The sequence below is a fragment of the Eretmochelys imbricata genome, chromosome 13, assembly GCF_965152235.1.
Source record: "Eretmochelys imbricata isolate rEreImb1 chromosome 13, rEreImb1.hap1, whole genome shotgun sequence".
Lineage (NCBI taxonomy): Eukaryota > Metazoa > Chordata > Testudines > Cheloniidae > Eretmochelys > Eretmochelys imbricata.
The window spans coordinates 42,419,858-42,445,542 of NC_135584.1; the positions used below are offsets into that span (position 1 = coordinate 42,419,858).

Below are 25,685 nucleotides of genomic sequence, written 5' to 3' on the forward strand. Positions count from 1 at the left end.
TCATGAGAATCTCAGACACTTAGAAATTCTGCCACAGGCATCCTTCAGGGCCTCTTTCATTTGTTCATTGCGGAGAGCGTAGATGTAGGGGTTAAAGAGAGGGACCACCACACAGTACAGCAAGGACACAACTTTGTCAAAGTCCTGCACACCCCGCTGTCCTGGTCGGAGGTACCTGAAGGTGGAGCTACTGTACAATATCACAACAACCAGGAGGTGAGCGGAGCAGGTGGAAAAGACCTTTTTTCTTCCTGTGGTGGATGGGATGCGCATGATAGTGGAGATGATGCAGCCATAGGAAACTATAGTGACTGTTAAAGTACCAAGTAAGATAACTGTTGCTAAAAAAAATCTCATGACCTCAAGATGCCCCGTGTCCACGCAGGAGAGTTGGAGCAACATGGCTGTGTCACAGTAGAAGTGGTTTATGACATTGGGGCCACAGAACGGTAACAGCACAACCATAAATGTTGGGGGAACCGTTATAAGAAAACTCATCACCCAGCAGCTCAGCACTAGCTGGAAGCAGACCCTGCCATTCATGATGGTGCCGTAACGCAAGGGATGGCAGATAGCCATGTAGCGGTCAAAGGACATGACAGCCTCATGGCAAAACATAGAGGCACCCAGGAAGAAGACCAATAACAACTGAAGGAAACAACCAGGGAGGGAAATAGATTTTCTCTCTGTCAAGAGGCTGTAGAGGAACCTGGGCGTGATGACAGAGGTGAAGCAGATTTCTAAGACAGCGAAGTTCCTGAGGAAGAAATACATGGGCATCTGGAGGCGATGGTCCACCCGGTAGAGGGTGACAATAATGATGTTTCCCATTACGGTCAACAGGAAGACATCTAATAGAACCACAGACAGGATGATGTTTACATGGTGGTTGTTGGACAGTCCCAGGATGATGAATTCCACCACTGTGGTCTGGTTCTTCATTCTTGGTTCATCTTTAAAAAAAATTAAAAACATGTCAAAAACAGAGCCGATTGGACAAGAGGGACAGAATGCTGAGAGGAAAAATCTGTAAAGAAATAGAACTAATCTCGTCAATGGGAATTGGGTGCCTATCAGGCACAGGCTCAATGAAACAATCCTGATGGAGTAACTGAAAACAATTACTGCTAGTTGGAGAGAGAGCGAGAGCTGGAGAGCAAGGGAGAATGAAAATTATTTCTTCTAAACATTCGTAAGTTTTACTTCAATTTTTCATACATGAAAAAGGCCAGAAGGAACCAATGTGAACATCTGTTCTGACCTCCTGTATAGAAGAGAGTGAGAAACTTCCCTGAATTAGCTACTGTCAGAACTAGAGTGTTGCTTTTTAAAGAAAAAAATCCAAGCGTTCTTTTAAAATTGCCAGTGCTGGAAAATCCACCACACGGCAGGGAAAGTTCTTCCAATGATTAAATACCCTCACTGTGAAAGTTTTGTTTGTTTGTTTGTTTGTTTTCTTCCAGGTCATTGATACAAATATTAAAAGGTACAGGGCCAAGAATCAAACCCTGTGGGACCGCACTAAAAACACCCACGCTCAGTGATGATTCTCCATATGTCCATAATTCCAGTTTGAGACTGTTCAGTACCCACCTTTTAGTCCATTTAATCTGTGCCATGGTAACTGTGTATCATTCTAGTTTCTTAATCACAATGTCAAAAATGAAATCCAAAATAGTCCCTGTCTTTAAAAAGGGCAAACAAAGAGGAGCTGTGGAATTATAGACCAGTCAGCCTACCTTCTATACCTAGAAAGAGACTGCAACAAATGATTCAATAATCAACTTGTGAGCATCTAGAGGATATTAGGGTGTTCAATCATAGCTAACAAATTTCTCAAGAACAAATCATGCTAAATCAAACTAATTTCCTTCTTTTGTATGGTTACTGGTCTGGTGGAGAGTCGGGAAGCTGTAGATGTGATGTATCTTGATTTTAGTAAGGCTTCTGACACATAAGAACGGCCAGACTGGGTCAGACCAAAGGTCCATCCAGCCCAGTGTCCCGGCTCCCGACAGCGGCCAGTGCCAGGGGCCCCAGAGGGAAGGAACAGAACAGGGCAATTTTCGAGAGACACCTCCCCCATTGCCCACTGTTGCACATGCCATTCTCATAAGCAAAAGAAGGAAACGTGGTTCAGGTGAAACGACTGTGAGGTGGGTGCAAAATTGGTTGAAAGGCTAAACTCACAAAGTAGGCAGCAGGCTTCAGCGTCAAAGTGGGGGAAAGTATTTAGTCCGGTCCCATAATCCTCTGCCCTGGGTCCAGTACAATGCAATATTCTCATTAATGGCAGGAATAACAGAGTGGAGAGTCTGTTTAGAAAATCTGCCGATGAAACCTACCTGGGAGAGATTCCTGGCACTTGGGAGAACAGGGTTAGAAAACAAAACAACCTTGACAAATTGGAGAATTGGTCTGAAATCAACAAGATGGACTTCAATCAAAACAGGTGCAAAATTCTACACTTAGGAAGAAAAATATCAAAACCCATCTGCCAAATGGGGATGAACTGGCTAAGAGGTAGTCCTGCTGAAAAGGATCTGGGTGGTATAGTGGATCACAAATGGGATATGAGTCTGCAAGGTGACGCAGTTGCAGAAAAGGCTCATATCAGTCTGGGGTGTATTAACAGGAGGGTCGCATGTGAGCTACGGGAGGTAATTGTCCTGCTTGACTCTGCCCTGGTGGCATTTCAGCAGCAGTACTGTCTCCTCTTCTGGATTCCACACTCTGAAAACAATGGGAACGAATTGGAGAGGATCTAGAAGAGTGACACAAAAAGGATAAAAGGCCTTTTTAACATGAGAAAAGAGGACAGGCATCAATTGTTCTCCATAGCCACTGAATGCAGGAGAAGGAGTAGTGGGCTGCATCTGCATAAAGGGTGATTTAGGTTCACTGTTAGGGAAAACTTTCTAACTACAAGAATAGCTAATTACAGGAATACATTACTGCAGGAGGTTGTGGAATCTCCATCATTGGAGGTTTCTAATGCCAGGTTAGACAAACACCTGTCAGGCATGGCCTAGGCTTACTTAGTCCTGGTTAAGGAAAAGTTAGCATATGTGCATATGTGACTCCATTTTGGTTTGGGGCCCACCATTGTCAAAAAGCAAACACATCATGCACCAGGAGGAGTGTTCCTCAGATACTGTATTCCTGTCAAACCCCCGCTCCCCTTGTTTCCAGCCTGTCTCGACTCCTGGTTTCTGTTCTTTGTCTGTTCCTAACTCCCTGCCTCCTGGCCTTGATGCGAGCCTCCCATCCCGATAAGAAAGGCTACTGGTGCACTGTTTTAGGACCATGTTGTGTAGTTGAAGTAATGGTTTAGCACGGGGGGATGCACTTAACAGGGATAGGTGGTAGATAAGGGAAGGGTTTGACTATTGGCTAAGGTTTCCGATGCACAAGGGCAACATGCTTTGCTAAAAGGTATATAATCTCTGTATAACCTGCATTCGGGGTCCCCTCCTGATTAGCAGGGGGGGCACCACATTCAAGCGTAATAAACTTAGTATCTTTAGGAACTCTGCAGTTGTGGACTTTGTTCATGTGCCTCAGCCTAGACTCAAACTGTGTGTGACCTATCGGGTATAATTCGCAGCAGTTTGTGTGCCCGTGACCTGTGAGGTATAATTCGTAACAGTCCTGCTTCAGCTCTGGGGATGGACTAGATGAGCGCTCAAGGTCCCTTCCAACCCTATATTTCTGAGAGTCTGTCTCATTTGTTCCACCTCAAATGCTTTACAGAAGGCTAAGCAGAGGACATCAACATTATTACCTTTATCAACCACACTTGTGATGTCAACAACAAAAAAGATATCAGGTTAATTTGACAGGATCGATTTGTCATGAGCCCATGCTGATTGGGATTAATTCTTTGCCTCTCATCTGCTTCTACACGGATCGAGTCCGTTATAGCCGTTGGATCACCCAGCTTAGACCTTCAGGGTCTGGTCCAAACTTCCCCAAAGTCAGTAGAGAGCTTCCCGTAGGCTCCAGCGTGGTTTGGAGTCACGCTGCGAAGCTGCCGGTGCAGAGGAACTTCCTGAGTTGGAGACATGGAGAGCGAGCACACAAATATTCACCCGGGGGAGGGCTTCTGTGCGCATCGCAAACACCTGCACAAGCTCCCTGGCGTTTCTCAAACAGGGTCCCGGGTGCGTCTCTCCAAACCCTCCCTCTCTCAATAGCGCGGCTTTTTCAACAGTATTTCTCCAGCAGTTTGAGGGAGCTTATTCCTCCGAGGTGCCCATTTGGCAATAAGCCATGCCAGCTATGAGCTTGGGTTTGTGGATTTATTTTACAATGGGTTTTGGGCTCCCGGATACCCCTTGACCAAGACAACGAAAGAAATCTAGAATTTCCCGAATTAAACACATCCCTGGATGGGGATTCCCAGAATAATGGCCGTGGCATTGTGTCTGCTAAGGTGAAAGCAAACCTCAGAGACTCAGAGCCTGTAAAAATCTCCTAACCCTTTGTCCGCCCTCAGCTCCAGCCTAGGACCCCACCCGCGCCACGCTCCCCGTGAGACGCTCCAGAATGGCAGCGGGATCCTCACCGGCGTTTCCATCTCATGCCACAGAAGAAAGCAGTGCGACCACCCAGCGAGCTCTTCACTTCCAAATCCCACCCCCGCCGCCGTACGCTGGGCTCTCGCCCTCACACCCTGTGCTGACGGAGACCTTAGAAAGACCCCGAACAAGAACCAAAATGATCCCACTAATCCTGAAGCTGCTGAGCCGAGATTCTCCACTTTCGGGCTGTCCATTTATGGCGCTCTGCGTAGGAGAAATACAGGGGTACACGTGGGTGACCACTGCCCGCGGCGCATCCCCGCCCTTCCCAGTTCCCACCTGCGCTGGTTGGAGCCTCTGGGGTTCTCATCTCTGGTTCCTGGCTGGGACCCCTGAGACCCATTAGACAAAGGGCTTCGCCGACAACACTCTGAGAAATCCCTTCGGAAGGGTTTTGTGTTGTTTCCCTTTTCCCCAGGGAGAGTCCAAAGGGCTGGGTCACCGTTTCCATCTCCTGTGTTTTCGTGGCAAGACAAGGAAACGATGCAGAAAGGTCGGGCAGCGCTAGGAGTGACGCTCCTGCGGTGAGAATACGACTCCGGAAATCCGTGGCGAATCCCAAGCTCGGCCAGAGACCCTCTCCTCGCCCTTGGCCAAGCCACTTAGGGCCAGATACTTCAAGGTACATAGGCACCTAGTGGGATTTTTAAAAGCATCCAGGCACCTAAATCCAATTGAGATCAATACGTTTTTGGTGCTCAGGGGAAATCCCCTTAGGCGCCTAAATACCTTCATTCCAGAGTAAGTGGATTTGAAAACCTGACTCTAAAGAGACAGTAGGTGGGAAAAAGGGGAGCCTCAGGAACCAATGAGATCGTATTGGTCTGCGTGATGGACAGTGCTCTAAGCAAAACACCTTCAAAGTGTTGTCAGGTTCCTTTGCTAGGGACATTAGCACAGGGAAGTTTGACGGAGGTCAATGAGGTACTTAGCAGCTGTTTGCCGACGTTCTTCCCAATCATGAAGGGTAGCAGGGAGAAAAGTATGAAAGTTCTTCTTGGAACATTTAAAGTGGATGATGTTGGTTGTCATCATTGGCCAACTGGAGGATGGAGTCAATGTAGGAATAGTGTATGAGTGATGACTGGAAGGGTGGGAATAAACCAAGGAGGGAAAGTAACTGAAGAAAAGTGGCTCATGTTTGATGCAAAAGGGGATCATAGAATACCAGGGCTGGAAGGGACCTCAGGAGTCATCTGGTCCAACCCCCTGCTCAAACCAGGACCAATCCCCAATTTTTGCCCCAGATCCCTAAATGACCCTCTCAAGGATTGAGCTCACAACCCTGGGTTTAGCAGGCCAATGCTCAAAGCACTGAGCTGTCCCTGCCCCGCGATGACTCAGTGGAGGCTTACGAAGGCTGTGGTGAGATTGTCAAAATGACAAGCTAGGAAAATCTGGCTTCACTGAAGCCAGAACAATTACAGTGGATCCAGATTGTCCTCTCCCCTCCACTTGCGCCTTTGAATCTAGCCCTTTGCAAAATCAAAGAGGAAACCAAACATCTCTCCCGAATATACATCTCTAGTCTTTAGATTATAAACTCTATGTTCAGCAAGGTTGCTTGCTTAGTTTTGGTCTATCTAATGCCCAGTGGAAACGGGTGATGATCTCAGCTGAAGTATCTAAGAGTAACAAGAAACATAGTGCTACTAATAATGACACGTAAAGACAAAGCATGACAGGTAAATGGTGGAAACAAACAGACCAAGACAGGTACGGGAGATGAGGTAAATACTATAACCAGGATCTGCCCAGTTCTTAGCAACTATGTCCCTGTATTAGACTCTGAGGAGTCAGTCATCCCTCCTGTGGGAGGTGCAGAGCAGTGTTACCCTACCCCGTTTACAGAAGAAGTGCCTTTAGCAGAGAAAGGCAGAACAAGAACGATTGGCAGGATGTTAAAGCCAAACAAATTGAAATTAAAAACAGAGCTGGTAGAAATTTTTTAAAAGATTTATTTATTCTGTAAAAAAATGCAGTTCCAGGTCAACTAAAAGGATTTAGAGTGAATTCGGAAAATAGCTTTGGCTGAAAATAGAGCGTGTAAAGCAATGTGCAAAATTCAGAACATTTTCTTTCAACGTTTTTGAAAAGAAATGCTTTCCTTTTTTATTTTTAAATGATATTTTATCTCAAAATTTAGCTAGACATTAAATATATATCCTTGAGATCCAAGCAAACTGAATTTTCTTTCTTTTTTTTTTTTCATTTTAGTAAGAATGACTCAAAAATTTTTATTTTGGGAAAAAGCTACCAAGGAAATGTTGGATTTCTCCAACTCTTGAAGTCTTCCAATCAAGACTGGATGCCGCTCTGGAAGATACGCTTTCAACAGACAGGTGTTACTAGGTTCAAAGCAGAACTAACTGGGTGGAAGACTAAGGCCTTTTTTCTACCAGGAGATCAGAATTCACCTTACAGACCTTACAGGTCTGGCCTTACAATCTATGAAGATAGGGATGAATTTCTCTCTCTGTGTCTCTGTACTGCCTCTGACCCACCAAGACCAGTGGGATGCCTGGCATGAAGTCATTGACCAGCCACGTTCACATCCATCCTGTGTCTTTGCGGTTTGGCATTTTCATGAGAATCTCAGACACTTAGAAATTCTGCCACAGGCATCCTTCAGGGCCTCTTTCATTTGTTCATTGCGGAGAGCGTAGATGTAGGGGTTAAAGAGAGGGACCACCACACAGTACAGCAAGGACACAACTTTGTCAAAGTCCTGCACACCCCGCTGTCCTGGTCGGAGGTACCTGAAGATGGAGCTACTGTACAATATCACAACAACCAGGAGGTGAGCGGAGCAGGTGGAAAAGACCTTTTTCCTTCCTGTGGTGGACGGGATGCGCATGATAGTGGAGATGATGCAGCCATAGGAAACTATAGTGACTGTTAAAGTACCAAGTAAGATAACTGTTGCTGAAAAAAATATCATGACCTCAAGATGCCCCGTATCCACGCAGGAGAGTTGGAGCAACACGGGTGTGTCACAGTAGAAGTGGTTTATGACATTGGGGCCACAGAACGGTAACAGCACAACCATAAATGCTGGGGGAACCGTTATAAGAAAACTCATCACCCAGCAGCTCAGCACTAGCTGGAAGCAGACCCTGCCATTCATGATGGTGCCGTAACGCAAGGGATGGCAGATAGCCATGTAGCGGTCAAAGGACATGACAGCCTCATGGCAAAACATAGAGGCACCCAGGAAGAAGACCAATAACAACTGAAGGAAACAACCAGGGAGGGAAATAGATTTTCTCTCTGTCAAGAGGCTGTAGAAGAACCTGGGCGTGATGACAGAGGTGAAGCAGATTTCTAATACAGCGAAGTTCCTGAGGAAGAAATACATGGGCGTCTGGAGGCGATGGTCCACCCCGTAGAGGGTGACAATAATGATGTTTCCCATTACGGTCAACAGGAAGACATCTAATAGAACCACAGACAGGATGATGTTTACGTGGTGGTTGTTGGACAGTCCCAGGATGATGAATTCCACCACTGTGGTCTGGTTCTTCATTCTTGGTTCATCTTTAAAAAAAAATTAAAAACATGTCAAAAACAGAGCCGATTGGACAAGAGGGACAGAATGCTGAGAGGAAAAATCTGTAAAGAAATAGAACTAATCTCGTCAATGGGAATTGGGTGCCTATCAGGCACAGGCTCAATGAAACAATCCTGATGGAGTAGCTAAAAACAATTACTGCTAGTTGGAGAGAGAGCGAGAGCTGGAGAGCAAGGGAGAATGAAAATTATTTCTTCTAAACATTCATAAGTTTTACTTCAATTTTTCATACATGAAAAAGGCCAGAAGGAGCCAATGTGAACATCTGTTCTGACCTCCTGTATAGAAGAGAGCGAGAAACTTCCCTGAATTAGCTACTGTCAGAACTAGAGTGTTGCTTTTTAAAGAAAAAAATCCAAGCGTTCTTTTAAAATTGCCAGTGCTGGAAAATCCACCACACGGCAGGGAAAGTTCTTCCAATGATTAAATACCCTCACTGTGAACGTTTTGTTTGTTTGTTTGTTTTCTTCCAGGTCATTGATACAAATATTAAAAGGTACAGGGCCAAGAATCAAACCCTGTGGGACCGCACTAAAAACACCCACGCTCAGTGATGATTCTCCATATGTTCATAATTCCAGTTTGAGACTGTTCAGTACCCACCTTTTAGTCCATTTAATCTTTGCCATGGTAACTGTGTATCATTCTAGTTTCTTAATCACAATGTCAAAAATGAAATCCAAAATAGTCCCTGTCTTTAAAAAGGGCAAACAAAGAGGAGCTGTGGAATTATAGACCAGTCAGCCTACCTTCTATACCTAGAAAGATACGGCAACAAATGATTCAATAATCAAGTTGTGAGCATCTAGAGGATATTAGGGTGTTCAATCATAGCTAACAAATTTCTCAAGAACAAATCATGCTAAATCAAACTAATTTCCTTCTTTTGTATGGTTACTGGTCTGGTGGAGAGTCGGGAAGCTGTAGATGTGATGTATCTTGATTTTAGTAAGGCTTCTGACACATAAGAACGGCCAGACTGGGTCAGACCAAAGGTCCATCCAGCCCAGCGTCCCATCTCTCGACAGCGGCCGGTGCCAGGGGCCCCAGAGGGAAGGAACAGAACAGGGCAATTTTTGAGAGACCCCTCCCCCATTGCCCACTGTTGCACATGCCATTCTCATAAGCAAAAGAAGGAAACGTGGTTCAGGTGAAACGACTGTGAGGTGGGTGCAAAATTGGTTGAAAGGCTAAACTCACAAAGTAGGCAGCAGGCTTCAGCGTCAAAGTGGGGGAAAGTATTTAGTCAGGTCCCATAATCCTCTGTCCTGGGTCCAGTACAATGCAATATTCTCATTAATGGCAGGAATAACAGAGTGGAGAGTCTGTTTAGAAAATCTGCCGATGAAACCTACCTGGGAGAGATTCCTGGCACTTGGGAGAACAGGGTTAGAAATCAAAACAACCTTGACAAATTAGAGAATTGGTTTGAAATCAACAAGATGGACTTCAATCAAAACAGGTGCAAAATTCTACACTTAGGAAGAAAAATATCAAAACCCATCTGCCAAATGGGGATGAACTGGCTAAGAGGTAGTCCTGCTGCAAAGGATCTGGGTGGTATAGTGGATCACAAATGGGATATGAGTCTGCAAGGTGACGCAGTTGCAGAAAAGGCTCATATCAGTCTGGGGTGTATTAACAGGAGGGTCGCATGTGAGCTACGGGAGGTAATTGTCCTGCTTGACTCTGCCCTGGTGGCATTTCAGCAGCAGTACTGTCTCCTCTTCTGGATTCCACACTCTGAAAACAATGGGAACTAATTGGAGAGGATCTAGAAGAGTGACACAAAAAGGATAAAAGGCCTTTTTAACATGAGAAAAGAGGACAGGCATCAATTGTTCTCCATAGCCACTGAATGCAGGAGAAGGAGTAGTGGGCTGCATCTGCAAAAAGGGTGATTTAGGTTCACCGTTAGGGAAAACTTTCTAACGACAAGAATAGCTAATTACAGGAATACATTACTGCAGGAGGTTGTGGAATCTCCATCATTGGAGGTTTCTAATGCCAGGTTAGACAAACACCTGTCAGGCATAGCCTAGGCTTACTTAGTCCTGGTTAAGGAAAAGTTAGCATATGTGCCTATGTGACTCCATTTTGGTTTGGGGCCCACCATTGTCGAAAAGGAAACACATCATGCACCAGGAGGAGTGTTCCTCAGATACTGTATTCCTGTCAAACCCCCACTCCCCTTGTTTCCAGCCTGTCTCGACTCCTGGTTTCTGTTCTTTGTCTGTTCCTAACTCCCTGCCTCCTGGCCTTGATGCGAGCCTCCCATCCCGATAAGAAAGGCTACTGGTGCACTGTTTTAGGACCATGTTGTGTAGTTGAAGTAATGGTTTAGCAGGGGGGGATGCACTTAACAGAGATAGGTGGTAGATAAGGGAAGGGTTTGACTATTGGCTCAGGTTTCCGATGCACGAGGGCAACATGCTTTGCTAAAAGGTCTATAATCTCTGTATAACCTGCATTCGGGGTCCCCTCCTGATTAGCAGGGGGGGCACCACCCTCAAGTGTAATAAACTTAGTATCTTTGGGAACTCTGCAGTTGTGGACTTTGTTCATGTGCCTCAGCCTAGACTCAAACTGTGTGTGACATATCGGGTATAATTCACCGCAGTTCTTGTGCGGGACCTATCGGGTATAATTCGCAGCAGTTTGTGTGCCCGAGACCTGTGAGGTATAATTCGTAACAGTCCTGCTTCAGCTCTGGGGATGGACTAGATGAGCGCTCAAGGTCCCTTCCAACCCTATATTTCTGAGAGTCTGTCCCATTTGTTCCACCTCAAATGCTTTACAGAAGGCTAAGCAGAGGGCATCAACATTATTACCTTTATCAACCACACTTGTGATGTCAACAACAAAAAAGATATCAGGTTAATTTGACAGGATCTATTTGTCATAAGCACATGCTGATTGGGATTAATTCTTTGCCTCTCATCTACTTCTACACGGATCGAGTCCGTTATAGCCGTTGGATCACCCAGCTTAGACCTTCAGGGTCTGGTCCAAACTTCCCCAAAGTCAGTAGAGAGCTTCCCGTAGGCTCCAGCGCGGTTTGGAGTCACGCTGCGAAGCTGCCGGTGCAGAGGAACTTCCTGAGTTGGAGACATGGAGAGCGAGCACACAAATATTCACCCGGGGGAGGGCTTCTGTGCGCATCGCAAACACCTGCACAAGCTCCCTGGCGTTTCTCAAACAGGGTCCCGGGTGCATCTCTCCAAACCCTCCCTCTCTCAATAGCGCGGCTTTTTCAACAGTATTTCTCCAGCAGTTTGAGGGAGCTTATTCCTCCGAGGTGCCCATTTGGCAATAAGCCATGCCAGCTATGAGCTTGGGTTTGTGGATTTATTTTACAACGGGTTTTGGGCTCCCGGATACCCCTTGACCAAGACAACGAAAGAAATCTAGAATTTCCCGAATTAAACACATCCCTGGATGGGGATTCCCAGAATAATGGCCGTGGCATTGTGTCTGCTAAGGTGAAAGCAAACCTCAGAGACTCAGAGCCTGTAAAAATCTCCTAACCCTTTGTCCGCCCTCAGCTCCAGCCTAGGACCCCACCCGCGCCACGCTCCCCGTGAGACGCTCCAGAATGGCAGCGGGATCCTCACCGGCGTTTCCATCTCATGCCACAGAAGAAAGCAGTGCGACCACCCAGCGAGCTCTTCACTTCCAAATCCCACCCCCGCCGCCGTACGCTGGGCCCTCGCCCTCACACCCTGTGCTGACGGAGACCTTAGAAAGACCCCGAACAAGAACCAAAATGATCCCACTAATCCTGAAGCTGCTGAGTCGAGATTCTCCACTTTCGGGCTGTCCATTTATGGCGCTCTGCGTAGGAGAAATACAGGGGTACACGTGGGTGACCACTGCCCGCGGCGCATCCCCGCCCTTCCCAGTTCCCACCTGCGCTGGTTGGAGCCTCTGGGGTTCTCGTCTCTGGTTCCTGGCTGGGACCCCTGAGACCCATTAGACAAAGGGCTTCGCCGACAACACTCTGAGAAATCCCTTCGGAAGGGTTTTGTGTTGTTTCCCTTTTCCCCAGGGAGAGTCCAAAGGGCTGGGTCACCGTTTCCATCTCCTGTGTTTTCGTGGCAAGACAAGGAAACGATGCGGAAAGGTCGGGCAGCGCTAGGAGTGACGCTCCTGCGGTGAGAATACGACTCCGGAAATCCGTGGCGAATCCCAAGCTCGGCCAGAGACCCTCTCCTCGCCCTTGGCCAAGCCACTTAGGGCCAGATACTTCAAGGTACACAGGCACCTAGTGGGATTGATAAAAGCATCCAGGCACCTAAATCCAATTGAGATCAATACGTTTTTGGTGCTCAGGGGAAATCCCCTTAGGCGCCTAAATACCTTCATTCCAGAGTAAGTGGATTTGAAAACCTGACTCTAAAGAGACAGTAGGTGGGAATAAGGGGAGCCTCAGGAACCAATGAGATCGTATTGGTCTGCGTGATGGACAGTGCTCTAAGCAAAACACCTTCAAAGTGTTGTCAGGTTCCTTTGCTAGGGACATTAGCACAGGGAAGTTTGACGGAGGTCAATGAGGTACTTAGCAGCTGTTTGCCGACGTTCTTCCCAATCATGAAGGGTAGCAGGGAGAAAAGTATGAAAGTTCTTCTTTGAACATTTAAAGTGGATGATGTTGGTTGTCATCATTGGCCAACTGGAGGATGGAGTCAATGTAGGAATAGTGTGTGAGTGATGACTGGAAGGGTGGGAATAAACCAAGGAGGGAAAGTAACTGAAGAAAAGTGGCTCATGTTTGATGCAAAAGGGGATCATAGAATACCAGGGCTGGAAGGGACCTCAGGAGTCATCTGGTCCAACCCCCTGCTCAAACCAGGACCAATCCCCAATTTTTGCCCCAGATCCCTAAATGACCCTCTCAAGGATTGAGCTCACAACCCTGGGTTTAGCAGGCCAATGCTCAAAGCACTGAGCTGTCCCTGCCCCGCGATGACTCAGTGGAGGCTTACAAAGGCTGTGGTGAGATTGTCAAAATGACAAGCTAGGAAAATCTGGCTTCACTGAAGCCAGAACAATTACAGTGGATCCAGATTGTCCTCTCCCCTCCACTTGCGCCTTTGAATCTAGCCCTTTGCAAAATCAAAGAGGACACCAAACATCTCTCCCGAATATATATCTCTAGTCTTTAGATTATAAACTCTATGTTCAGCAAGGTTGCTTGCTTAGTTTTGGTCTATCTAATGCCCAGTGGAAATGGGTGATGATCTCAGCTGAAGTATCTAAGAGTTACAAGAAACATAGTGCTACTAATAATGACACGTAAAGACAAAGCATGACAGGTAAATGGTGGAAACAAACAGACCAAGACTGGTACGGGAGATGAGGTAAATACTATAACCAGGATCTGCCCAGGTCTTAGCAACTATGTACCTGTATTAGACTCTGAGGAGTCAGTCATCCCTCCTGTGGGAGGTGCAGAGCAGTGTTACCCTACCCCGTTTACAGAAGAAGTGCCTTTAGCAGAGAAAGGCAGAACAAGAACGATTGGCAGGATGTTAAAGCCAAACAAATTGAAATTAAAAACAGAGCTGGTAGAAATTTTTTAAAAGATTTATTTATTCTGTAAAAAAATGCAGTTCCAGGTCAACTAAAAGGATTTAGAGTGAATTCGGAAAATAGCTTTGGCTGAAAATAGAGCGTGTAAAGCAATGTGCAAAATTCAGAACATTTTATTTCAATGTTTTTGAAAAGAAATGCTTTCCTTTTTTATTTTTAAATGATATTTTATCTCAAAATTTAGCTAGACATTAAATATATATCCTTTAGATCCAAGCAAACTGAATTTTCTTTCTTTTTTTTTTTTTTCATTTTAGTAAGAATGACTCAAAAATTTTTATTTTGGGAAAAAGCTACCAAGGAAATGTTGGATTTCTCCAGCTCTTGAAATCTTCCAATCAAGACTGGATGCCGCTCTGGAAGACACTCTTTCAACAGACAGGTGTTACTAGGTTCAAAGCAGAACTAACTGGGTGGAAGACTAAGGCCTTTTTTACCAGGAGATCAGAATTCACCTTACAGACCTTACAGGTCTGGCCTTACAATCTATGAAGATAGGGATGAATTTCTCTCTCTGTGTCTCTGTACTGCCTCTGACCCACCAAGACCAGTGGGATGCCTGGCATGAAGTCATTGACCAGCCAAGTTCACATCCATCCTGTGTCTTTGCGGTTTGGCATTTTCATGAGAATCTCAGACACTTAGAAATTCTGCCACAGGCATCCTTCAGGGCCTCTTTCATTTGTTCATTGCGGAGAGCGTAGATGTAGGGGTTAAAGAGAGGGACCACCACACAGTACAGCAAGGACACAACTTTGTCAAAGTCCTGCACACCCCGCTGTCCTGGCCGGAGGTACCTGAAGATGGAGCTACTGTACAATATCACGACAACCAGGAGGTGAGCGGAGCAGGTGGAAAAGACCCTTTTCCTTCCTGTGGTGGACGGGATGCGCATGATAGTGGAGATGATGCAGCCATAGGAAACTATAGTGACTGTTAAAGTACCAAGTAAGATAACTGTTGCTAAAAAAAATATCATGACCTCAAGATGCCCCGTGTCCACGCAGGAGAGTTGGAGCAACACGGCTGTGTCACAGTAGAAGTGGTTTATGACATTGGGGCCACAGAACGGTAACAGCACAACCATAAATGTTGGGGGAACCGTTATAAGAAAACTCATCACGCAGCAGCTCAGCACGAGCTGGAAGCAGACCCTGCCATTCATGATGGTGCCGTAACGCAAGGGATGGCAGATAGCCATGTAGCGGTCAAAGGACATGACAGCCTCATGGCAAAACATAGAGGCACCCAGGAAGAAGACCAATAACAACTGAAGGAAACAACCAGGGAGGGAAATAGATTTTCTCTCTGTCAAGAGGCTGTAGAGGAACCTGGGCGTGATGACAGAGGTGAAGCAGATTTCTAAGACAGCGAAGTTCCTGAGGAAGAAATACATGGGCGTCTGGAGGCGATGGTCCACCCGGTAGAGGGTGACAATAATGATGTTTCCCATTACGGTCAACAGGAAGACATCTAATAGAACCACAGACAGGACGATGTTTACGTGGTGGTTGTTGGACAGTCCCAGGATGATGAATTCCACCACTGTGGTCTGGTTCTTCATTCTTGGTTCATCTTTAAAAAAAATTAAAAACATGTCAAAAACAGAGCCGATTAGACAAGAGGGACAGAATGCTGAGAGGAAAAATCTGTAAAGAAATAGAACTAATCTCGTCAATGGGAATTGGGTGCCTATCAGGCACAGGCTCAATGAAACAATCCTGATGGAGTAACTGAAAACAATTACTGCTAGTTGGAGAGAGAGCGAGAGCTGGAGAGCAAGGGAGAATGAAAATTATTTCTTCTAAACATTCATAAGTTTTACTTCAATTTTTCATACATGAAAAAGGCCAGAAGGAACCAATGTGAACATCTGTTCTGACCTCCTGTATAGAAGAGAGCGAGAAACTTCCCTGAATTAGCTACTGTCAGAACTAGAGTGTTGCTTTTTAAAGAAAAAAATCCAAGCGTTCTTTTAAAATTGCCAGTGCTGGAAAATCCACCACACGGCAGGGAAAGTTCTTCCAATGATTAAATACCCTCACTGTGAACGTTTTGTTTGTTTGTTTGTTTTCTTCCAGGTCATTGATACAAATATTAAAAGGTACAGGGCCAAGAATCAAACCCTGTGGGACCGCACTAAAAACACCCATGCTCAGTGATGATTCTCCATATGTTCATAATTCCAGTTTGAGACTGTTCAGTACCCACCTTTTAGTCCATTTAATCTGTGGGTCACGGTAATTGTGTATTATTCTAGTTTCTTAATCACAATGTCAAAAATGAAATCCAAAATAGTCCCTGTCTTTAAAAAAGGCAAACAAAGAGGAGCTGTGGAATTATAGACCAGTCAGCCTACCTTCTATACCTAGAAAGATACGGCAACAAATGATTCAATAATCAAGTTGTGAGCATCTAGAGGATATTAGGGTGTTCAATCATAGCTAACAAATTTCTCAAGAACGAATCATGCTAAATCAAACTAATTTCCTTCTTTTGTATGGTTACTGGTCTGGTGGAGAGTCGGGAAGCTGTAGATGTGATGTATCTTGATTTTAGTAAGGCTTCTGACACATAAGAACGGCCAGACTGGGTCAGACCAAAGGTCCATCCAGCCCAGCGTCCCGTCTCCCGACAGCGGCCGGTGCCAGGGGCCCCAGAGGGAAGGAACAGAACAGGGCAATTTTCGAGAGACCCCTCCCCCATTGCCCACTGTTGCACATGCCATTCTCATAAGCAAAAGAAGGAAACGTGGTTCAGGTGAAAAGACTGTGAGGTGGGTGCAAAATTGGTTGAAAGGCTAAACTCACAAAGTAGGCAGCAGGCTTCAGCGTCAAAGTGCGGGAAAGTATTTAGTCAGGTCCCATAATCCTCTGTCCTGGGTCCAGTACAATGCAATATTCTCATTAATGGCAGGAATAACAGAGTGGAGAGTCTGTTTAGAAAATCTGCCGATGAAACCTACCTGGGAGAGATTCCTGGCACTTGGGAGAACAGGGTTAGAAATCAAAACAACCTTGACAAATTGGAGAATTGGTTTGAAATCAACAAGATGGACTTCTATCAAAACAGGTGCAAAATTCTACACTTAGGAAGAAAAATATCAAAACCCATCTGCCAAATGGGGATGAACTGGCTAAGAGGTAGTCCTGCTGAAAAGCATCTGGGTGGTATAGTGGATCACAAATGGGATATGACAGGTTTCAGAGTAACAGCCGTGTTAGTCTGTATTCGCAAAAAGAAAAGGAGTCGTTGTGGCACCTTAGAGACTAACCAATTTATTTGAGCATGAGCTTTCGTGAGCTACAGCTCACTTCATCAGATGCATACCGTGGAAACTGCAGCAGACTTTGGGATATGAGTCTGCAAGGTGACGCAGTTGCAGAAAAGGCTCATATCAGTCTGGGGTGTATTAACAGGAGGGTCGCATGTGAGCTACGGGAGGTAATTGTCCTGCTTGACTCTGCCCTGGTGGCATTTCAGCAGCAGTACTGTCTCCTCTTCTGGATTCCACACTCTGAAAACAATGGGAACTAATTGGAGAGGATCTAGAAGAGTGACACAAAAAGGATAAAAGGCCTTTTTAACATGAGAAAAGAGGACAGGCATCAATTGTTCTCCATAGCCACTGAATGCAGGAGAAGGAATAGTGGGCTGCATCTGCAAAAAGGGTGATTTAGGTTCACTGTAAGGGAAAACTTTCTAACGACAAGAATAGCTAACTACAGGAATACATTACTGCAGGAGGTTGTGGAATCTCCGTCATTGGAGGTTTCTAATGCCAGGTTAGACAAACACCTGTCAGGCATAGCCTAGGCTTACTTAGTCCTGGTTAAGGAAAAGTTAGCATATGTGCATATGTGACTCCATTTTGGCTTGGGGCCCACCATTGTCGAAAAGCAAACACATCATGCACCAGGAGGAGTGTTCCTTAGATACTGTATTCCTGTCAAACCCCCACTCCCCTTGTTTCCAGCCTGTCTCGACTCCTGGTTTCTGTTCTTTGTCTGTTCCTAACTCCCTGCCTCCTGGCCTTGATGCGAGCCTCCCATCCCGATAAGAAAGGCTACTGGTGCACTGTTTTAGGACCATGTTGTGTAGTTGAAGTAATGGTTTAGCAGGGGGGGATGCACTTAACAGAGATAGGTGGTAGATAAGGGAAGGGTTTGACTATTGGCTAATGTTTCCGATGCACGAGGGCAACATGCTTTGCTAAAAGGTCTATAATCTCTGTATAACCTGCATTCGGGGTCCCCTCCTGATTAGCAGGGGGGGTACCACCCTCAAGTGTAATAAACTTAGTATCTTTGGGAACTCTGCAGTTGTGGACTTTGTTCATGTGCCTCAGCCTAGACTCAAACTGTGTGTGACATATCGGGTATAATTCACCGCAGTTCTTGTGCGGGACCTATCGGGTATAATTCACAGCAGTTTGTGTGCATGACCTGTGAGGTATAATTCGTAACAGTCCTGCTTCAGCTCTGGGGATGGACTAGATGAGCGCTCAAGGTCCCTTCCAACCCTATATTTCTGAGAGTCTGTCCCATTTGTTCCACCTCAAATGCTTTACAGAAGGCTAAGCAGAGGGCATCAACATTATTACCTTTATCAACCACACTTGTGATGTCAACAACAAAAAAGATATCAGGTTAATTTGACAGGATCTATTTGTCATAAGCCCATGCTGATTGGGATTAATTCTTTGCCTCTCATCTACTTCTACACGGATCGAGTCCGTTATAGCCGTTGGATCACCCAGTTTAGACCTTCAGGGTCTGGTCCAAACTTCCCCAAAGTCAGTAGAGAGCTTCCCGTAGGCTCCAGCGTGGTTTGGAGTCACGCTGCGAAGCTGCCGGTACAGAGGAACTTCCTGAGTTGGAGACATGGAGAGCGAGCACACAAATATTCACCCGGGGGAGGGCTTCTGTGCGCATCGCAAACACCTGCACAAGCTCCCTGGCGTTTCTCAAACAGGGTCCCGGGTGCGTCTCTCCAAACCCTCCCTCTCTCAATAGCGCGGCTTTTTCAACAGTATTTCTCCAGCAGTTTGAGGGAACTTATTCCTCCGAGGTGCCCATTTGGCAATAAGCCATGCCAGCTATGAGCTTGGGTTTGTGGATTTATTTTACAACGGGTTTTGGGCTCCCGGATACCCCTTGACCAAGACAACGAAAGAAATCTGGAATTTCCCGAATTAAACACATCCCTGGATGGGGATTCCCAGAATAATGGCCGTTGCATTGTGTCTGCTAAGGTGAAAGCACACCTCAGAGACTCAGAGCCTGTAAAAATCTCCTAACCCTTTGTCCACCCCCAGCTCCAGCCTAGGACCCCACCCGCGCCACGCTCCCCGTGCCACGCTCCAGAATGGCAGCGGGATCCTCACCGGCGTTTCCACCTCATGCCACAGAAGAAAGCAGTGCGACCACCCAGCGAGCTCTTCACTTCCAAATCCCACCCCCGCCGCCGTACGCTGGGCCCTCGCCCTCACACCCTGTGCTGACGGAGACCTTAGAAAGACCCCGAACAAGAACCAAAATGATCCCACTAATCCTGAAGCTGCTGAGTCGAGATTCTCCACTTTCGGGCTGTCCATTTATGGCGCTCTGCGTAGGAGAAATACAGGGGTACACGTGGGTGACCACTGCCCGCGGCGCATCCCCGCCCTTCCCAGTTCCCACCTGCGCTGGTTGGAGCCTCTGGGGTTCTCGTCTCTGGTTCCTGGCCGGGACCCCTGAGACCCATTAGGCAAAGGGCTTCGCCGACAACACTCTGAGAAATCCCTTCGGAAGGGTTTTGTGTTGTTTCCCTTTTCCCCAGGGAGAGTCCAAAGGGCTGGGTCACCGTTTCCATCTCCTGTGTTTTCGTGGCAAGACAAGGAAACGATGCGGAAAGGTCGGGCAGCGCTAGGAGTGACGCTCCTGCGGCGAGAATACGACTCCGGAAATCCGTGGCGAATCCCAAGCTCGGCCAGAGACCCTCTCCTCGCCCTTGGCCAAGCCACTTAGGGCCAGATACTTCAAGGTACACAGGCACCTAGTGGGATTTTTAAAAGCATCCAGGCACCTAAATCCAATTGAGATCAATACGTCTTTGGTGCGCAGGGGAAATCCCATTAGGCGCCTAAATACCTTCATTCTGACAGAAGTGGGTTTGAAAACCTCACACTACAGAGATGGATGATTAGCTTTTAGCCCCGTTTCTGAGACGGGGACCTGAGACATGGAGTGGGAAACCTGGGTTTTAGAAAGAACTAAGTCACTCATCACCCACTAAATTTCAGTAGGATGTGGGGTTCAAACCAGCTTATCTGAGAGACATGCTAGTTTCTTAACCATAAGAACATCCTTTCTCTGTGTTCATACGGGGGCTATTGCACAGAAAATAACTCCTCAAAGTAATGGTGGAATAATTAAGCACAGATCATCAGCACGGATATTTTGGATATGTCAAATCCAAGTCTTCAGAATGACCCAACCCCCAGAGGACCAGTTGGCCATGGAATGCAGTTGAAGGTGTCCCAGGAGAATGAAGCATATTTAGAACATCAGGCTTTATTATTCTAACACACCACATCATACAATGTTCTTTGTGTCCTTGCAAAATAACAAGAGTAACCATGTTCCTCACACCCATACCTTGTGATTGAGCCTCATGCGGGAGATTAGCAGTTCATTTCCCTCCTTTCAGTCACTTCTAAAGGGGAAATTTTCTGCATGGGTACAAGGGTGATTCCCCAAAGCATGAAGGGGAGTTATGGCTTCAAGTTTCATTGAAGGTGAATTCCAACTGAACAACAAAAGTGACATCTTGTCCCCACTGATGTCTCTAGAAACATTCCTACTCACTTATGGTTTTGTATTATCTATAACGTGTAGTGTGGCCATCCCAAAGAGTGCCAGTCGTAAACCATGATCCCAGTGTGCCAGGCACTGTACAAACATAGACCAAAGCCATGGTCCCAGCCCAAAAGAGGATACATAGTATAACACAAGAGACAAGAGGTGAAAAAAGAGGGGAGCCTCAGGAACCAATGAGATCGAATTGGTCTGCGTGATGGACAGTGCTCTAAGCAAAACACCTTCAAAGTGTTGTCAGGTTCCTTTGCTAGGGACATTAGCACAGGGAAGTTTGACGGAGGTCAATGAGGTACTTAGCAGCTGTTTGCCGACGTTCTTCCCAATCATGAAGGGTAGCAGGGAGAAAAGTATGAAAGTTCTTCTTGGAACATTTAAAGTGGATGATGTTGGTTGTCATCATTGGCCAACTAGAGGATGGAGTCAATGTAGGAATAGTGTATGAGTGATGACTGGAAGGGTGGGAATAAACCAAGGAGGGAAAGTAACTGAAGAAAAGTGGCTCATGTTTGATGCAAAAGGGGATCATAGAATACCAGGGCTGGAAGGGACCTCAGGAGTCATCTCATCCAACCCCCTGCTCAAACCAGGACCAATCCCCAATTTTTGCCCCAGATCCCTAAATGACCCTCTCAAGGATTGAGCTCACAACCCTGGGTTTAGCAGGCCAATGCTCAAAGCACCGAACTGTCCCTGCCCCGCGATGACTTAGCGGAGGCTTACGAAGGCTGTGGTGAGATTGTCAAAATGACAAGCTAGGAAAATCTGGCTTCACTGAAGCCAGAACAATTACAGTGGATCCAGATTGTCCTCTCCCCTCCACTTGCGCCTTTGAATCTAGCCCTTTGCAAAATCAAAGAGGAAACCAAACATCTCTCCCGAATATACATCTCTAGTCTTTAGATTATAAACTCTATGTTCAGCAAGGTTGCTTGCTTAGTTTTGGTCTATCTAATGCCCAGTGGAAACGGGTGATGATCTCAGCTGAAGTATCTAAGAGTTACAAGAAACATAGTGCTACTAATAATGACACGTAAAGACAAAGCATGACAGGTAAATGGTGGAAACAAACAGACCAAGACAGGTACGAGAGATGAGGTAAAAACAGATTTAATAATTTTATTTGAGATAATGTTGAAATAAGGAACGGTACAGAGTTCAAGCATAGGAGATTCTGGTTGTCGGGGGATAAGGTACAGATTATCAAGGGGTGCAAAATTCGATTTAGGAGCTGGTGGAGCAAGGATCACATAATAATCTGCAAATTCCCCGACCGGGGGAAAGTTTAACCGGTCAGAGTACAGGCATCGAGATATGGGGTAAGTTATCCACACAACAGCTACGTTCAGTATGCTGGGTATAGCGAGGGAATATGGGGGTGGGGATGGGTCTACCCTCATTTGGTGGGGTTTAATGTTCAGCGGGCTTACGGTTCCAGTTCATACGGTCCGATGGGGAAGGCCTCTCAGTCTCTTTCCCACAGTGTGTGCACAGTGTCGTACCGGCTCACTCCTCCTGGTACTGTCGGTGGCCGGAGATGTGCTCGATGTAGATGTCCCTGGACCATCGGATGGTGTCCGAGACCATGAGGCGTCGCATGAGCCATGCGTAGCGTCTACCGATCCCGCAGGTCCGCAGCACACGCTCGTTGCAGGGGTCCCAGGCGCCCAGGGCTCCGACCACCAGGGCGTCCAGCTGCACCTCGTAGCCCTTTGTTCTCAGGGTGTCGGCCAGAGGGGCGTATTTTTCCAGTTTCCGAGCTCGAGCTTCTCGGAAGGCCGGGGTCCTGTTCTCGAAAGGGACCGTAATGTCAACTAGGATGATCTTTTTCTGGGTTTCGTTGGTGACAACCACGTCGGGTCGTAGCGGGCTGTCGGTACCGGGGATGGCGCAGTTCACAGCGACCTCCCCCAGGCTGGGTGAGATGGCTTTCACCAGGCGGTTCTGGATGGCGTTGTGGCGCAGTTGCCAGGCTCTGGAGTGGGGCTTGCAGCTGCACAGGACGTGGGGCAAGGTCTCGTTGGAGTAGTCGCACTTCCTGCAACGCTTGTCTCGGTTCCCGTGGCGGACGGCTCCGTTGAGCGGGACACAGTTGAGCCGGGCGCGGTGGATGAACCGCCAGTCGGCGAAGCGGGTGAAGCCGCCCCCGGCGAGGAAGTGGTTGCTGGCGTCCCACTTGCTGGTCAGTTCGAAGGCTTTTCCCTGGTCCGGCTTGCGTTTCAGGGCTTCTACGTACAGCGAGTGGGTGGCTGCCTTCAGGGTCCTTTCCAGCAGGCCCCTGGCGCTCGGGGTGACGATGGTGTTGCCCTCGGACCTGATCTGTGGCACCAGGACACCCAGCTCCTGACGCTCCTCACACCACTCCCAGCAGCAGCCGATGCGCTTCCCCAGGCGGCGCGTGGCGTTGCGGGCGCGGGACCACAGCGAAGCGATGTCGCCCCCATCTCGGCCGAATTCGCCGTCCAGGGAACCGCTCAGGAAGCTGGCGATGTCTTGGCTGGAGGGGGCTCTACCGAAGGATCTGCCCAGGTCTTAGCAACTATGTCCCTGTATTAGACTCTGAGGAGTCAGTCATCCCTCCTGTGAGAGGTGCAGAGCAGTGTTACCCTATCCCGTTTACAGAAGAAGTGCCTTTAGCAGAGAAAGGCAGAACAAGAACGATTGGCAGGATGTTAAAGCCAAACAAATTGAAATTAAAAACAGAGCTGGTAGAAATTTTTTAAAAGATTTATTTATTCTGTAAAAAAATGCAGTTCCAGGTCAACTAAAAGGATTTAGAGTTAATTCGGAAAATAGCTTTGGCTGAAAATAGAGCGTGTAAAGCAATGTGCGAAATTCAGAACATTTTATTTCAACGTTTTTGAAAAGAAATGCTTTCCTTTTTTATTTTTAAATGATATTTTAACTCAAAATTCAGCTAGACATTAAATATATATCCTTGAGATCCAAGCAAACTGAATTTTCTTTTCTTTTTTTATTCATTTTAGTAAGAATGACTCAAAAATTTTTATTTTGGGAAAAAGCTACCAAGGAAATGTTGGATTTCTCCAACTCTTGAAGTCTTCCAATCAAGACTGGATGCCGCACTGGAAGACACGCTTTCAACAGACAGGTGTTACTAGGTTCAAAGCAGAACTAAATGGGTGGAAGACTAAGGCCTGTGTTACCAGGAGATCAGAATTCACCTTACAGACCTTACAGGTCTGGCCTTACAATCTATGAAAATAGGGATGAATTTCTCTCTCCGTGTCTCTGTACTACTCCTGACCCACCAAGACCAGTGGGATGCCTGGCATAAAGTCATTGACCAGCCAAATTCACATCCATCCTGTGTCTTTGCGGTTTGGCATTTTCATGAGAATCTCAGACACTTAGATATTCTGCCACAGGCATCCTTCAGGGCCTCTTTCATTTGTTCATTGCGGAGAGCGTAGATGTAGGGGTTAAAGAGAGGGACCACCACACAGTACAGCAAGGACACAACTTTGTCAAAGTCCTGCACACCCCGCTGTCCTGGTCGGAGGTACCTGAAGATGGAGCTACTGTACAAAATCACAACAACCAGGAGGTGAGCGGAGCAGGTGGAAAAGGCCTTTTTCCTTCCTGTGGTGGACGGGATGCGCATGATAGTGGAGATGATGCAGCCATAGGAAACTATAGTGACTGTTAAAGTACCAAGAAAGATAACTGTTGCTGAAAAAAATTTCATGACCTCAAGATGCCCCGTGTCCACACAGGAGAGTTGGAGCAACACGGCTGTGTCACAGTAGAAGTGGTTTATGACATTGGGGCCACAGAACGGTAACAGCACAACCATAAATGTTGGGGGAACCGTTATAAGAAAACTCATCACCCAGCAGCTCAGCACGAGCTGGAAGCAGACCCTGCCATTCATGATGGTGCCGTAACGCAAGGGATGGCAGATAGCCATGTAGCGGTCAAAGGACATGACAGCCTCATGGCAAAACATAGAGGCACCCAGGAAGAAGACCAATAACAACTGAAGGAAACAACCAGGGAGGGAAATAGATTTTCTCTCTGTCAAGAGGCTGTAGAGGAACCTGGGCGTGATGACAGAGGTGAAGCAGATTTCTAAGACAGCGAAGTTCCTGAGGAAGAAATACATGGGCGTCTGGAGGCGATGGTCCACCCCGTAGAGGGTGACAATAATGATGTTTCCCATTACGGTCAACAGGAAGACATCTAATAGAACCACAGACAGGATGATGTTTACATGGTGGTTGTTGGACAGTCCCAGGATGATGAATTCCACCACTGTGGTCTGGTTCTTCATTCTTGGTTCATCTTTAAAAAAAAATTAAAAACATGTCAAAAACAGAGCCGATTGGACAAGAGGGACAGAATGCTGAGAGGAAAAATCTGTAAAGAAATAGAACTAATCTCGTCAATGGGAATTGGGTGCCTATCAGGCACAGGCTCAATGAAACAATCCTGATGGAGTAGCTAAAAACAATTACTGCTAGTTGGAGAGAGAGCGAGAGCTGGAGAGCAAGGGAGAATGAAAATTATTTCTTCTAAACATTCATAAGTTTTACTTCAATTTTTCATACATGAAAAAGGCCAGAAGGAACCAATGTGAACATCTGTTCTGACCTCCTGTATAGAAGAGAGCGAGAAACTTCCCTGAATTAGCTACTGTCAGAACTAGAGTGTTGCTTTTTAAAGAAAAAAATCCAAGCGTTCTTTTAAAATTGCCAGTGCTGGAAAATCCACCACACGGCAGGGAAAGTTCTTCCAATGATTAAATACCCTCACTGTGAACGTTTTGTTTGTTTGTTTGTTTTCTTCCAGGTCATTGATACAAATATTAAAAGGTACAGGGCCAAGAATCAAACCCTGTGGGACCGCACTAAAAACACCCACGCTCAGTGATGATTGTCCATATGTTCATAATTCCAGTTTGAGACTGTTCAGTACCCACCTTTTAGTCCATTTAATCTGTGCCACGGTAACTGTGTATCATTCTAGTTTCTTAATCACAATGTCAAAAATGAAATCCAAAATAGTCCCTGTCTTTAAAAAGGGCAAACAAAGAGGAGCTGTGGAATTATAGACCAGTCA

General features: G+C 46.5%; 4 protein-coding genes across 4 annotated transcripts; all 4 read right to left on the minus strand.

Annotated features, from left to right (window-relative positions):
* Nucleotides 1–942, minus strand: LOC144273854 (olfactory receptor 6E1-like). The gene has a single exon (XM_077832546.1). The coding sequence runs from the start codon at nucleotides 940–942 to the stop codon at nucleotides 1–3; it is 942 nt and encodes a 313-aa protein (XP_077688672.1).
* A 6,225-nt stretch (nucleotides 943–7,167) lies between these two features.
* On the minus strand, nucleotides 7,168–8,109 carry LOC144273874 (olfactory receptor 6E1-like). Its single transcript, XM_077832576.1, has one exon. The coding sequence runs from the start codon at nucleotides 8,107–8,109 to the stop codon at nucleotides 7,168–7,170; it is 942 nt and encodes a 313-aa protein (XP_077688702.1).
* A 6,259-nt stretch (nucleotides 8,110–14,368) lies between these two features.
* On the minus strand, nucleotides 14,369–15,310 carry LOC144273752 (olfactory receptor 6E1-like). Its single transcript, XM_077832458.1, has one exon. The coding sequence runs from the start codon at nucleotides 15,308–15,310 to the stop codon at nucleotides 14,369–14,371; it is 942 nt and encodes a 313-aa protein (XP_077688584.1).
* Nucleotides 15,311–23,955: 8,645 nt separating this feature from the next.
* On the minus strand, nucleotides 23,956–24,897 carry LOC144273520 (olfactory receptor 6E1-like). Its single transcript, XM_077832141.1, has one exon. The coding sequence runs from the start codon at nucleotides 24,895–24,897 to the stop codon at nucleotides 23,956–23,958; it is 942 nt and encodes a 313-aa protein (XP_077688267.1).
* Between the last annotated feature and the right edge of the window lie 788 nt (nucleotides 24,898–25,685).

Excerpts from the sequence above, each read along its gene's own strand:
- LOC144273854 (XM_077832546.1), bottom strand. The coding sequence starts at position 942 with ATGAAGAACCAGACCACAGTGGTGGAATTCATCATCCTGGGACTGTCC.
- LOC144273874 (XM_077832576.1), bottom strand. The coding sequence starts at position 8,109 with ATGAAGAACCAGACCACAGTGGTGGAATTCATCATCCTGGGACTGTCC.
- LOC144273752 (XM_077832458.1), bottom strand. The coding sequence starts at position 15,310 with ATGAAGAACCAGACCACAGTGGTGGAATTCATCATCCTGGGACTGTCC.
- LOC144273520 (XM_077832141.1), bottom strand. The coding sequence starts at position 24,897 with ATGAAGAACCAGACCACAGTGGTGGAATTCATCATCCTGGGACTGTCC.